Source organism: Panthera onca, chromosome C1 (genome assembly GCF_046562875.1).
Source record: "Panthera onca isolate mPanOnc1 chromosome C1, mPanOnc1 haplotype 2, whole genome shotgun sequence".
In the NCBI taxonomy this organism is placed as follows: Eukaryota; Metazoa; Chordata; class Mammalia; order Carnivora; family Felidae; genus Panthera; species Panthera onca.
Window position 1 is genome coordinate 203212882 of NC_138346.1, and position 15579 is coordinate 203228460.

At 50.3% G+C, this 15579-nt stretch overlaps 1 protein-coding gene across 2 annotated transcripts in view; it reads right to left on the bottom strand.

The window, feature by feature from the left end:
* Positions 1-15579, bottom strand: part of NCMAP (non-compact myelin associated protein) — a 39367-nt gene that overhangs the window by 7139 nt on the left and 16649 nt on the right. The window contains exons 1-2 of one of the 2 annotated variants that reach the window (XM_060625702.3): positions 4526-4699; positions 1440-1528 (exon numbers count right to left, since the gene is read on the bottom strand). In XM_060625702.3, coding sequence (XP_060481685.2) covers positions 1440-1521 — 82 coding nt within the window. In that variant the 5' untranslated portion in view covers positions 1522-1528; positions 4526-4699. Of the gene's footprint in view, positions 1-1439; positions 1529-4525; positions 4700-15579 lie in introns of those variants that run through there. The other variant, XM_060625704.3, reaches the window with a different exon arrangement.

A 15579-nucleotide genomic window follows, 5' to 3' on the forward strand; every position in this document is an offset into this window, starting at 1 on the left:
GGTTTACCAAACAAAAACAAAAACAAAACTACGTGCAAATATTGACAGGAAGTAAGACTGGAAGGAAAGAAAGAGGGGGTAGGGTGGGGGATCCATCATAGAATAGCTTGGTTTTTTTTCCTTCCTGTGGAGCCCAGCGATAATACTTTTAGTTCATGGTTTTTCAACCTTGTCTGGAAAATCCTTTGTTGTGGGGACTGTCCTGTGCATGGTAGGATATTTAGCACCATCTCTGCCCTCACTAGATGTCAATGACACTTCTCCCTCCCCACCAGCTGTGACAGGCAAGTGTCCAAACATCGTCAAATGTCCCCTGGTAGTCGAGTGGCCAGATGAAGTATGGAATACCTATTTAAATGAGAATTTCTGACAAATCATGAATTATTTTTTTGGCGTGTCCCAAATATTGCTTGGCACATCCTTATACTCAACAAATATTGGGTATCTTAAGTTCAAATTTAACTGGGTGTCCTGTATTTTATTTTCTAAATCTGGCAATTTTATCTAGGGGGCAAAATTGCCTAGCTGAGAGTCATCACTTTTAGTTAAATGAAAGCAGAATTATTCCCATCTTGCTGACGAAAATTCTAGCTCCCCTACATTTCCCTTGAGAACTGTTGTGAAATACTTCAGCAGGCTTCTGAAGGTCCCCCCACCTGGCATGAAGCAGGCTAATGTGGGACCGTGTCCCGAGAGTGATGTTTTCTGGGTCTCCATGGAAGAGACACATCCTGCCACTACCATGGTCTGGAGCTGTTCTTACCGGGGAAACACTTCAGTGTTGGGAGGCCTGTTCCATGTGCAGAGACATCGACAGAAATGACAGAAATGGGCCCAACTTCCCCTAATACAATTCAGTGGTGTTCTGAAGAGCGGTCATCAAGTTTTTCTTTCTGGGGACCTCTCGTTCCTGGCAGGTGTCTCCCCAGACTACTCCCAGCTTTACTCATTTACTCCTTTGTGAATTGATGGGATGTTTTCGCCTTACAAAAGTGGGATGAAAGTAGTTACGTTTTAAGGTGACTCATTTAAAGACATCTCACGTGAGAGTCAAATGTCCGTTGCCCTCTAGACCCCCAAACTCCCTGATGATAATAACAGTAATAACAGTAATGATTATAATAATACTCATCAGGTACTTTGTGTGCCTCGAGACTATTCCAAGCTCTTGACATGGATTATATTGTTTCGTCTTTCCATCTACCTCATGCGGTAGCTTCCGTGATATCCCCATCTTGCTGACAAAAACTCAGACACAAAGCGGTGAGGTCATGTGCTCGGGGTCACGCAGTGGTCATGTCGGGCATCTGGTCGAACGGAGACTGAGACCCAGGCAGTCCCATCTCCAGAGCCCATGCTCTTGACCTCTACACCATGAGCTGCCCCTGGTCCTCTTCCCGCCATTCCCTCCCCCGGTCGCCAAGCCAAGTTGACCTTACTCTTGTACAGAAAGTCCTGTTCTCTGGTGGTCACGTTCAGTGAGAAGAAGGTAGTCCCCCCCAACGGGGTGGCCGTGGTCATCTCGATCCTGGTAAGAACAAAGATGACATTTTGTTTAAAACCAGAGTGAGCTTTATAATCCCTGTACAACGCCTCTTTCGTTCTTCACCTGGATGACGGGAGAATATTCAAGCACGCGGTTTCTCCTCGCAGCAAGTAAATAAAAGGCCTTTCGCTATCTCCTAGGGAGAATTAAAACTAATGCCTGACATTTGTGAAGAACTTTATGTTTCGAAGCAGTTTAAATTAATTCAACAATATTTATTAAATGTCTCCTGGGTTTCACACAGAACGTCTAAATTGGTCTTCTAGAAACTCTGCGAGGGAGGCTATTATTGCCATCTTCCGGATGAAAGTGAAGCCCCCAAAGCTTCATGGAGCCCCAAGTTAGAACGTAACCCAGGGCGCCCGCCTCCCATGCCGGTGGGACTGTCAGAAACCCCCTACAACGCTTGAAATGATGTTCCCTGTTTTTGGAAGTTTCCAATCTAAGGAGGCGAACATAAACAAGTAAATAAGCAGAGGAAAACCTTGACTACTATTGTTAAACAGCCAGTGACATGAGCCATCATTGGGTCGTGACTGACGATTTCGAGGAAAAGCTAAATTGGAATGGGCCTTGAGGGACGGGCCCGGTTTGGGAGGAGAGGAGAGAGGACGAAGGCCAGGTGGCACAAAGCCCTCGGCAGGAGGACAGATGATGCGTGTTGAGCGACCACCAGGCTCTGTCACAGGCACCTTCACATGCTCTATCAGCTCACTCATTAATCTTCTCAAGCATCATCGCATTTTGCTGCTGAGCAAACTGAGGCTCAGGGCGGTTGAGTGACTCGACGAAAGTCCCACAGCGAGGAAGACGTGGAGCTTGGGCTCAAACATACTCGCCGAGTGCACGGTCTTATCCCCTCGCCCCGAAAGCGACAGGAATCCAAACTCACACCCCCGTGGTCTTACACTTGAGGAGTGAGCCTGGAGGTACGCGGCTAGTACCTCATACCCCCCAGAAACAAGCATCCGGACCCTCCCGCCAGATCCCTCCGGAATCGAACCCCTACTCAGTGACCGACGCTGTGCTAGGCGCTGGGAACAACACTACGAGACACGAGACAGACTCCCTGCCTCCAGAAGCTCACATTCTAGTGAGAGAGGCCGTAGGTTTGATCACGGCATTCTTGGGCTCAAACACAATTGTCTCTCAGCGCCCATACTTGCGTATCTGGCAGGACAAACCCTTCCCTGGCTGTTTCCATGCCCTCTTCCTAGCCTCTTGCCTCCTCATACCAAGCTCTGCCCAACCTCTGTGACAACGGACCGCTCCATCCTCCCCCGTCGTTCCTGGTCTTTGCGGTCGGCGGACTGGCTGCCCCAGGCTTTGGCCTCCCCAGGTCCCCCCAGTGGGCCTCTCCTGAGAGCAGCTCCCCAGGCCCCCAGCTCCTGATGGAAAAGGGTCAGTGTCCCTCCATTTGGGGGGGGGGGACAGGTCACTGCACCCAGGCTGGGGCTCTGGAGGCTGTGGCTTGCCCCGCCCCGTGGGGGCCTCAGACTCAGAAAGACCCCCTCTGCCTTCACTTTCTCTGCCCTCCTTTAAGCCATGGGGCCCTGCCTAAAACCCCCAGTTCTTGTCTGTCTCTTCCTACCAAAGACCCTAGGGCCTTAGGACCCACGCAGCTCGGGCTCTCCCGAGGAGCCCTGCAGGGCTCTGCCTGACCTTCCCGCAAGGGCCAACCTTTCTTCCTGGCTGGGCTTCCTGTCTCCTGACTGTCTGAAACAGGCCCGCGGGCCATGTTCCACTGCCTGCTCCCCCTCCAAAATGAACACATCCTTCAAGATTGAGCCCAGCCACCCCTAGGCGGACTCCCCGTCCCCCAGCCGGAATCAGCCATCTGTCCTCTGCCCCCACGGCAGCGCCCTGCCAAGAAGCCACCACGGCATGTGTCTCAGTCGCTGTGTCTGCTGGTTAACCTTCCGTGTTCACTGTCGGGGCCCTGAAGGTAGAGGCTACTCGGGGTCTTTTTCATATCCTTCTACCTCTCCCAGATAGAGCGCCTGGCTCTTCTCACCGCTGCCAGTTAGAAGTTCTGGAGCGAGTGACTGGACTTCTCCCAGCTTGGTTTGCTGCACATTTGTAAAACGAGGTAGCTTTTCCCAAGGGAGCTGAGGGTTCGAGGTTAAGTACGGAAAGTGCTTTCAGTGCTCAATAAATGGTAGCTCTCAGGATTGTAGTGGGTATTAGCAAACATTTGCCGAACTCAATGAGAAACAGGTGGATCTGGAGGTCAAAGCAAGAAAAAATTCTTTTTCCAAAAATACACAGGGACCCGTAGGGGAACATGGGATGAAAGTCTTCCCCCACCCCCTGCCCCCCCACTCCCACTCCCAGTGAGAGGCACCTGCCCCCGCCTCCCCCACTCCCCGTCCCATCGGAAAGAGTTTTATTACGCTTTGCCTAAACCTTCTGCTTCTATCCCTACCAATATCAAGCTGAGAAGATTCACCAATAATCCTTTCTTCGAATTCCTTTTAAAAACAGAAGAGAAGCAAATAGGTGGCCACAGATCAAGGATCGCTTAGTGACAGAGACATGGCGTAATCCCTGGACAAGCCAACCCCTGCCTGTGGACACATCTGCCATTGAAACAACATGCACAAAAATGACAGAAGCCATTATCCAAGTGCCTGCTATGTGCCAAGACCTTTTGCCAGGTTTTTGTTTGTTTGTTTTTTAATCCATGCCTTGATTCAATTAGCAAATGCATTGCAAAACAGGTTTTCCTCTTGCCTTGATCAAATGAGGGCCCCAAGGCTTGGGGATATCAAGCTCTCTCTCCCTGCTTATACAGCCTGGAAGATACAGACCTGGCATTTGCACCTGGCCCTGCAAACTTCAAAGCCTGTGTAATTCCCACGGCATCAACCTGCTCTTGGCACCTGGGCATCTAGAGGGGGTCATGACAGGTAACTACAGAAATATGCACACGTGCACATGTACACACACACACACACACACACACACACACACACTGACCAGTAGTGCAGCTGCCTAAGGCCACCAGGACACAGATTCCTCTGCAGGCCCTTCAAGGTGACCTCGGGGGTGCCCAGTGCTGGGTGCAGACCTCCTTACGGATGGGCCGGCTACTCTTCCTTCTGAGGGAACAGTGAGTAATCTCAGGGCATTTCTTGCCTTATGTCCGGACCGGAGGCTCTGAATGACATCTCTGTTCCTGCCACATCAGAGAAGGTGGGAGGGAGGGTGGTGGAACACTGATGGCCAAGGATGTGGGTGTTTTCATGTGTGGGACCCAGTGATTCTTGTTAACCAAGTGAGGTCCAGCAGGGGGATTTCAGTGTCAAATGTGTCTGTGACCAGGTTCACGGCCATAGAAAAGCAAAGAGGGTGCAGGGAGGGGGAGAATGGTTTTCACAGACAGAGGTTAATTTAATAATAATAATAACAATAATAATAATAAATCGTGTGCCAGGCATGGTGCTCAGTGCCTTATGCAGGGAGGTCTCATTCAGTCCCCATACCTATCAGGTAAGGAGGGCGCAATTACTGCCCTTTCTACAGATGAAGAAACTGACACTCACAGCAGAGAAGCAATTAACCTAAACCCACAAGGCTAATATGTAGCCAGGCTCAGAGTCAAGCCAGGGGCTGTCCTATTCTGCACCCCCTTCTCCATAAACCCGCACTGGACTGCCTCCGAGGGAACGCACAGGACACAAATGGCCCAATACCCAGGGCCTAAATCAGCGTAACGCTTTGATGAGAAAACTCACACAGGCTGCAGCTCAGCCCTTGCCCCAGACCCCAGACCCCTGACTGGTCCTATCTCCTGGCCCCTGCCCTTGGGCACACTCTGAACCTCTGTCTTCAGCAGAACCTTAATCACATTTACAGAATCTACAAGGAACTGTTGTTCCCTTGGGTTGTTTACAAACGGTCCTGTGTGGGAGGTTGGTTTGGGAAGTGACGGAAGGTCAGGACCATTTACTCTCTGAGTCATTCCTCTCTCCCTAGCCCTTGGTCAAGTGTTAGAGCCATATCTGGAAGATAAACATTGCCAGATCCCACTGGTCCCAAATATTTCCCCTACTCCTCTGCCTCAGTGGTACCCTCTTTCCCTCTGGCCTGGCCTAAAAGCTCCCTCCTGGATAAGATGACAAAGACACGACCAACACTGGCAGACCGCTATGCAACTGGCCAATGGTAACTCAGAGTAGGTCACCCATGAATGTCCTACACCCACCAAAACACTGGGATCGATTTCCCCCCACCTCCTGAACCATGGAAAACTCGGCATGACGTGGTTTCTTGCACAGACTTGAGCCCCACTACTCCCAAGTAGCCTCTTGAGTTTGCGGGATGTTTTTTTCAGAAAATTAACCTTCATGTTGAAACCAAAATATCCCACCTTGTAATTTTCACCCATCAGTCCTAATTCTCTTCCCACGAAGGTAAATGTGCTACCTCTTACACATGACACCCTGAGGGGTTTAAAAGCACCTCTATGGGGGTTCCTGGTGGCTCAGTCAGTTCAGCACCCAACTTTAGCTCAGGTCATGATCTCACGGTTTGTGAGTTTGAACCCCACGTCAGGCTCTGTGCTGACGGCTCGGAGCCTGCTTCAGATTCTGTGTCTCCCTCTCTCTCTCCCCCCACCTTGGCTCGCGCTCTGTCTGTCTCTGTCTCTCCCTTAAAAATAAATAAACATTAAAAAAATAAAAAAATAATAATAAAAGCACCTCTACGTATGAACGGTGAAACTCAAAACTTCAAGGATAGAACAATGACAGCAGCCGATATCAGCACAGCAATTTTACCTCCCACCAATAGGTGGCGATAGCAGTTGGCTACAGTATACCCTGTTTAACCCCACCCAAAAACGGTTGGTAAAAGTCCTGCGAACCCAATCTGTTTTTAAAGGAGCCTTCTGCCCTTGGACACGGCAGTGATATGTTCTCTGGTTATTTTTTTCCAGGATAAATATTCTAAGCTCCTTCAAACAATCTTTATAATGACAGTTTCCTTCATGGTTTCCTCATTTCGCTGTGTGTCAATGTCTCCCTTAGACAGAGCACCCCAAACGGGACACATAACTCCAGAGGGGGCCTGAAATGTCCAGAATGACATTTGTCTTGATACTTATCAGACCTGAGTGTGAATTCTAGCTATGTGGCCTTGGTCGACTTTCTTTACCTCTTGGTCTTCTGATCTGTAAAACAGGAGTTGCAAGCTCCACGGGGTCCGCTGTGAGAATCAACAGAGATAAAACATGTAATATATTTGGCACAGTGGCTGTGCACAAAGTCTGTTGAGATTACCCTGGGTTAATGCAAACAAATAGCTCATTATCGGCAATCACCGCATACTGTTCACACACCCCCCTACTGATACAACCCCAAACTTTTTTCGGACTTAGTCTTATGCTCGTTTCCAGTCAGTCAAAGCCCTGAGGTTGGTAAGAGGAAAGGCTTTCTAAACTGCAAAGTGCTTTGGAAATAGAAGGCAAGAGCAGCTGCGTTGCGATGCGGACGATATTATGATCCGCTGCTGCCCAATAACCAGGTCTCCACTACGCTCTTGTGCAAATGTCATTTTGAGCTCAAATACAAGACTTTGCATTGGCCCCTGGTAACCTTGATCTTGTTGATGTGGGCCCTCAGCTCCTTCTGGGTGGCTCTTGAGAACTTGTGGTGCCCTGTCATAACAGCGCACGTTGTCTAGGAGCTCATGACCTGGAGAGGGCTTTGGGGTCAGGTAGATCTGGGTTTTGATCTTGGCCTCATTGCTGACCAGCTCTATAAGCCAAGGCAGTTTTGTGGGCCTTGGTGTTTCCATTTGTAAGACAGGGATGACACCCTTTATCCTGTAAGGTTGTGAGAATCAGTGAGATATAATTACCCAGCAGGGTGCCTGGTGGATGGTGGGTGAGCGGTAAATGTCAGTTCCTGGCCCCCCTTCTTTTTTTCTTCTGACATCAGTCTGTGTTCTCCCTGCTCTCCTTGGCCCTTGAGCCCCGAGTCCTCTACCTGGTCAAGTGTTTGCTGCATTTGGCCAAACTGAAGTATGAACAGGGAGGTCAGAGAATCAAACCATGAATATGGTGTCCCAGGGAGGGGAATGGAAGAGGGATTCACTAGACTTCTGGAGGGTTTGACCTGCTCTTGCATTTCCACTGAGGAACAGTAAAACCTCTGCCAGGAAGGCAAAATCCTAAAGGGACTGGTAGAGCATGAGGGTTGCCAGATGGGGTGGGGAAGCGTGTGCCACAGATTCGTAACTTGGGGTGAGAACCAGGAGACCAGGGCTTCCATTGCCACTGACTGGCCATGTGACTCTGGAAAGTCCTCTCCCTTCTCTGGACCTTGGTTTTCCTGTCTATAAAATGACCCAATGATCATTGGGTCCTTTTCCTGTCTATAAAATGACCCCCCTTAGTGATCACTAAGGGATTTTCAAATCTGTGGTTCTATTTATTACACTGCAGCCATTCATGGCTTATCTTAAGAACCAGTGTTTTCCAAAAGCCCGTTCTTCTTTGCAGATATTGACTCTGGAGATGTTAGGAGAGAGAGGAGAGTGGGTGCAGTTCAGGCTGGAAGGCAGGAATCCTTCCTCGAAGGCAGCTGAGACTGGGAACAAACCGAGGAGAACACAGAGGCGTTCTGACTTGTCAGCAGCATTGCGTACAGGATGCTTAGGAATGAGCCTTCAAACATTCTGTTGACCCAAGTCTAGCTGAACCCTAAATGGCCACCACCTAGACTCTCCATTCCTGTTAGGTTTTGCATCATCTCCCCGACCCCGCCTGCCCTATCTGCATGACTCTGTCCCATTGTGTGTCACAGCTCCCAAAGGTGGGGTCTGAATTGGCTTAACACTCTCCTGAATTTGGGGTCATACACAATTACATGCTGAATCCTTCTGGTTGGTTCCCTGAAACTAGGAAGCAAATTTCTTATGTCGTGTATTTATCCATTCTTTTACCCACTCATCCACTCATATACCCGGCCACCCACCCTCTACTATAAACACATTCATCCTTCCACCTGTTCGTCTGTCCATTTCCCCTGTCATTTATCCAACCAGGCCCACCGTGTACATCGCGCTAAGAGGATTCAAAGAAAAACCATGGGGATCACGTCTCCAGAGCTCAGACACAGAGGATGAGAATGGAATTATTTCCTTTAAGAATCTTTCCTCCAATCAGTATTTAGTGGGGATCACCCCCCCTCATGCTTCGCCCAGCACTGATCACTGGGGTGTCTGATCAATATCATACGAAAGTCCTAAGGAAAAAGCGGTGAGTAGCCTTTGGATCTGGAAGTCTGGGTTTCAAGCCCACCATATCTTTTAAGTCTTTTTTACCCATCCTGCCACATTCTGGCTCGAACCCCCTTCCTTTTTGATTTTTGTGGCCCACACTGGAAAGAAAGGTGTCCCAAGAGCTTCCAACCAAGACCTACAAGCCTGGGAAGTTCCATGTACGAAAAGTTATAAATAGAAATCCCAGAGGAAAGGGGTCACAAGGCGGATTTTTGCCTCGGGCCAGAAGGGCAGCACGGGCCGTGCCAGGAGTCAGCAGGAGGGAGACCTGTGGGCGTTGTGGTGGAGACCGACCTAGAGCTGGAATGTGACCCGTGGCTTCCATTTGCCCCTCGGTCGTGGGGCCCAAGCCAAGGGCCAGCTCCCAAAAGCCCTCAAACCACGTCCGAGCCCTCATGTAAGTCTCCGTGTGTCCCACTGTCCCGAAGGGGGAAGAAGTTTAAAAGGTTAGAAAGTTTATGCCCCTACATGAATACGTCAGAGGGAAGTAATTAATTCCCCCTTGACCTTCTAGTCAGGAAGGGAAGGGAACGACCATTTAAGGGGACACCGACAAAGCGCGAGGCACCGGGCTTCCACGCGTTTTCTCATCTGATCAGTACAAGGCAGGCCTTCTCGTCTCCACTTTGCTGACAGGAAACGGAGGCTCAGAGACGTGAAGCGACTCGCCCGAAGTCTTACAGCGAGCTAGTGGAGAAGCTGCGTCTCAAACCCACACCTCCCACCTTGAGGCTGCCCGTGGCCGCCAAGCGTCGCAGGAGGTAAGCAATATTCCTGGGGACACTCTGAGGGGCACCTGCCCTGTGCTCACTCTTCTTTCTACTCGTTAACAGTTGGGCCCAAGAGCCACAACGAACCTTCAGCAGATGGCAGGGCTCCTCCACCGTGGCACGGTTTACATTCGACAACTCTTTGTTGCGGGGGCTACCCGGGTCTTTGGCCGGCATCCCCGGCCTCTACCCACTAGATGCCAGCAGCACCCTTGGGGTGTGAGAGCCAAAAATGTCTCTAGGGGCACCTGGGTGGCTCAGTCGGTTGAGCGTCCGACTTCAGCTCAGGTCATGATCTCGAGGTTTGTGAGTTCGAGCCCCGCGTCGGGCTCTGTGCTGACAGCTCGGAGCCTGGAGCCTGCTTCGGATTCTGTCTCCCTCTCTCTGACCCTCCCCCACTCATGCTCTGTCTCTCTCTCTCTGTCAAAAATAAATAAACATTAAAAAAAAAAAATGTCTCTAGACTTTCCAAACATCTTCTGGGAGGCAGATCGCCCCAGGCCGAGAACTACCGGAGTCGAGCGATCGGCCCGCGTCTTGACAGTTCCCTATCCTTGAGACCCAAGAAAGTCCAGGCAACAAGGGAAATGTCCCGTCTGTACTTACGTCTGCGGACAGACGCTCAGTGGTGACGACGACGGTGACGATGACCACAAACACAACAGCTGCCAGTTCATCCAGGGCTTGCTGTATACCCACTCCCACGCCGAGGACTTCCCATGTACTTCCTCATGTATATTACCTGTGTCTTCCAGACGAGGGACCTGAGGCTCAGAGAAGTTAGGCAACCAGCCCACGGTCTCAGTGCTAACATATGGCCGATCTAGGTGTTCGTTTCCTAGGGCTGCTGTAAAGAATTACCACAAAGGAAGTGACTCAAAACAACACAGGTTAATTTTCTGACAGCTCTAGACATCAGCAGTCTAGATCAGTCTCACTGGGCTAAAAACAAGGTGAGGGCAGGGCCGTGGTCCTTTTGGAGGCTCTAGAGGAGAATCTCGTTTCCTAGTCTTTTCCAGCTCAGGCAGGTCACTGGCATTCCTTGGCCCTCCAGCTCGACCCTCGGTGGAGTTCCCTCAAGTTCACAGTGTAGCATCTTCCTGTCTCTCTGTCCCTGACCTCTGCTTCCATCATCTTGCCTCCTTCTCTCTGGCTCTCCTGCCTTGCTCTTCTAAAGACTTTTGATTATATCGGCCCCACCCAGGCAATCCAGGATAATTTCCCCACCTCATAACCATTAATTTATTTAAAAATTTATTTATTTATTTATTTATTTATTTAAAAAATTTTTTTTACGTTTATTTATTTCTGAGACAGAGAGAGACAGAGCATGAGTGGGAGAGGGGCAGAGAGAGAGGGAGACACAGAATCCGAAGCAGGTTCCAGGCTCCGAGCTGTCAGTGCAGAGCCTGACGTGGGGCCCGAACTCACCTCGAACTCACAAACCGGGAAATCGTGGCCTGAGCCAAAGTCAGTCGCTCAACCGACTGAGCTACCCAGGCGCCCCTAAAAATTTTTTTTTAATGTTTCTTTCTTTCTTTTTTGACAGAAGAGACAGAGTGCGAGCAGGGGAGGGGCAGAGAGAGAGGGAAACGCAGAATCTGAAGCATGAGATGAATCATGAATCATGACCTGAGCCGAAGTTCGATGCTTAACCGGCTGAGCCACCCTGGCGCCCCTCATAACTGTTAATTTAAACTCCTCTTTGCCATGTAAGGGAACATGATCCCACATTTTGGGGGGTAGGATGTGGATCCCACGGGGGCCATCACTCAGCCCAATACATAGAACTTAGACTCTCATCTCTCTGGCCCCAAGGTTTGTACTCAGTCTACTCCTGCCTCCCCTCCTGTGCCTGAAGAGATGTACCTAGCCGCTGTGGGGGATGTGGAGGTGGGTCACGTAGCCAGAGATTGGTGGGCACCAGCACACATCGGGAAGGAGTATGTGAGAAATGCTTTGGAGAGGAGCAGACCAGGTCCTGGGGACCCTGGGTCAGCGGGGACACGGGCGCGGATGTGGGCTCAGGTGGGCAACTCCCGCCACGCAAGCCGATTTCCCATAAGCCTCAGCACCTACCTCCAACCTAAGCTTCAAATACATCCAGCTGTAGTTCGTCTGTCCCGAAGGACCCCCCCAGCCCAGCCCCTGCCAGCTAGGATTCGGTCCCATCTGCATGATTTGTTTGCCCAGTCAACTGGCAACCATTCTCAGTCTGTCCTTGCCAAATCTCCCCCCTGCCAAGGGCTTCGAAAGCCTTCAGTCTTGTATAATCCACTCCCTGCCCTGCTCTGATGTAGAAACCACCCTGAGTGGGTGAGCCAGGCTCTCTCGCCCCAGCCAGGCAGAGCCTTTGACTTTGTCCAGCAGCTCCCAGGCTCTGCAGTGACTTACGGATGGGTTCTCCAGGCTACCGAGCGTGACAAATCTCTTGGCCCATAGGAAACGACAGGGAACAGCCAAATTCAGCTCTGCATTATCCCGGGAGAAACAAAGCCTGGGATCTATTTTTATCTTTCAAAAACTGCAGACAGGGGGTGCCTGGCTAGCTCTGTGGGTAGAGCACGTGACTCCTGATCTCAGGATTGTGAGTTTGAGCCCCACGTTGGCTGTAGAGATCACTTAAAAAAATAAAATCTTAGAAAACAAAACAAAACTGCAGAGGGCCTTTCTGGTTACACATAGCAGATGGAGGGAGAACAAACATTCATCTCTGCGTCCTCCCCAAACCCCCATGGAGGACAGGAAAGGAATCAAATGTGTATCCACACGGCCGAAGGGAAAGGCGAGAACAAGCCACATTGGAGAGAGGCCGACCCAGGTTTGAAAGCTGGACGAGCTGATGACTCTGCAGCTGGAAAAGGCCGAGGTGGCCCAAACCTGCAGATCGGGGGGAAACCGACAAAAGAAGCTGAAGAAGCTCAGGAAAGCTCACGAACAGGTGGCAACGAGTGCCACCAAAAGGCAGGGTGCCAAATGGGGCTCAAAAGAGAAAGATGAAAGTTTCAGCTCCAGCCCCGCTCCCCCATCCTCCCTGCCACTGGCCTCTCTGTCCTGCACAGTACGGTGAGACCTGCACTGCCCTAGGTGACAGCCCCCTGTGGACACCCAAATTTAAATGAAAACCAAGTAAAGTTCAATAAAATCACAGCTCAGTGCCTTGGTCGCACCAGCCACATTTCAAGTGCCGAATGTGCACTGTGGCCCCCTACTGGTGGGTGCAGGGTCCACCGGTGCACACAGTGTATGGGGCAGCACTGCCCTAGACCCTGGCTTCCCCAAACATGGCTGGTGGGTCAGCGGCATCGGCAACTCTGAGGACCTTGGCAGGACTGCAGAATCTCGGGCCACGTCAGGAATACTGGATAAGAACCTGGACATGAAACCACCTTTTACAAGATCCCTAGGTGATTCAATGCACATCTGACTTTGGGACTCAGAGGAGAGAAACCTAGGGCTGGTGGTGGTCAATTCCTGGCTGACAAGGGAGCTAAGGGAAAGTCTAAATCCTGAAGCGTGGGGCTCACTCAGTCCCCTTAGCTCCTTGGGCCAGAACTCTGGACAATCAGGCTTAACCTCCAGGCAGGAAATTAGAGAGGGGCTGGGGAGCCTGACCAGCCAAAGAGAACAGACACAGATACTGCCTCAAGTTACAGGATCCTCCAATGAAATGACCAGGTTCCTGCCAATCAGCCAATGGCGTCATGAGTTGAAAAGCCCACCCCCACACCCAGAGCTTCTCATGATGTTTTCTTTTTTTTTTTTAATGAATTTTTTAGGGACACTTGGGTGGCTCAGCTGGTAAAGCATCCAAGACTTGGTTTCGGCTCAGGTTATGATCTCACCGTTGGTGGGATCGAGCCCCACTTTGGGCTCTGGATTGCCAGCTCTGAGCCTGCTTGGGATTCTCTCTTTCCGTCCCACCTCTCAAAATAAATAAACTTAGAAAAAAATAAATGAGCTTTCTAATGCTTTCTTCTTAAACAAAAACAGATAGTTAAGGGTCTATAGACCTTTGGGGGAAACAGCCTCAAACGTGATTGAACTCAGTAAACAAAACAAATGAACAGCTGGAGGCATTTAAAACAAGCAGACGGGCGCCTGGGTGGCTCAGTCGGGTAAGCCTCTGACTTCGGCTCAGGTCATGATCTTACAGTTTTTGAGTTGGAGCCCTGCGTCCGGCTCTGTGCTGACAGCTCAGAGCCTGGAGCCTGCTTCAGATTCTGTGTCTCCCTCTCTCCCTCTGCCACTCCTCCGCTCATGCTCTGTCTCTCTCTCAAAAATAAATAAACATAAAAAAAAAAAAAAAAACCAAGCAGGCAATACAAAGGGCAGAAGAAAACTTCCTTGTCTTCAGAGAGATAAAGACACTACATCTATAAAACAAGAACAGGGTGCTATAAGAAAAGAATATTCTGAGAACAAGAAAGGGTGCCAAGAAAGAAAAATATGACAAAACAAAAACTTCAATAGAAGGGTTGAAAGAGGGGAAAATCTCTCAGAAAGTGGAACAAAAAAGATAAAGAAAATAGGTGAGAACAGATTGCTCCTGGGGGCCCAACATCATGTTGGTAAGAATTCCAGAAATGTTTAAAAAAAAGAAAATCGAGAAGAGGAAATTATCAAAGAACACCTGAAAGCCTCCCAGAAATGAAGGCCATGAGTTTTCAGAAGGACAGGCCCCTCTGAGTCCCCAGAACAACGAGTAAGTAAAGCAGACCCGCCACCATAGGGCTCATCGTTGTGACCTTTCAGAACACAGGGCCTAGAGACAATATCTCATACATGTCTGTGGGTTAAAAAAACAATAATAACAAGGTCGAATACAAATAAGAGGCCCAACAATCAGATGAAATCAGAGTCTGACAGCAGCAATACCGGGAGCTCTGAGACAAGGCTCCCAAGTTCTGAGGAAAAATAATTTCCAGCCTGGAAGGGTACAGTAAGCCAAACTAAATATTGAGTGGAAGGGTAGAAGAACGACATTTTCTGCCGTGCGAAGCTTCAAAAAAAACCCACCCCACCCCGGTCACCTTTCCTCAGGAGCTCCTGGAGGACAGGCCCCGCCGACCGGGAGGAACAAACAAGGTGTGAGAAGGACACGGGATCTGGGAACCCGGGGGAGCCCAGCGCGGTGCCCTGCAGCAGCCTGGCGGTCACCTGTCCTACTCGGGGGAGGACGGAGGTGTAGGGGGTTCCGCCAGCCAGAGAAAGGGCAACTGGCCGCTTTTCTGGTGTGTGGGTCCAGACTGAAAGGAAATCCACTCTTCTCTGGGAGAGTTTGGGGAATGAATTTATGATAGAAAAGCTTCCCCAAAGGGCTTGGGGAACCAAACGCCTCCCTTCCAACCCCCGCCTCTATTTCTCATTCACCCCTCCCCACACCCCTGGGGTGGTCCTGTGGGGGGCAACTCCTTGTGGTCGCAGGACCCCACGGAAACCAGCCTGAAAACGACTGGGTCCGCGGCCCTCTCCTCACAAATGAAGAAACTGCGGGCCGGTGAGCCACCAGGGGCACGGAGACAGGAAAGTCCGTGGGTAGTTCATGTGGTATGTTTTCGAACAATCTGGACTTGTCCCTAATACCAACCTTTCAATGGTCTTGCTTTTTTTTTTTTTCTCTTCTTAGAGTGTTTCTTTTTGAGAGTATGCAAGCAGGGGAGGGGCAGAGAGGGGGGACAGAGGATCCGAAGCAGGCTCTGCGCTAACAGCAGCGAGCCCGATGTGGGGCTTGAACTCGCACGAATTCTCACTGATCTCACGAACCGTGCGATCACGACCTGAGCACAAGTCGGACGCTCAACCGACTGGGCCACCCAGGTGCCCCTCAGTGGTCTTGCTTTTGGTTCTCTGCCTTTCCCAAGGGCCGGGCTAACCTCAAAGTGTTTGTAATTAATGAGTTTAGGATGTAAACTGCATCTGGAGTATCTGTACGTTCACATGGAATTCTAGGAAACTCAGTCCTTTGTAATTTTA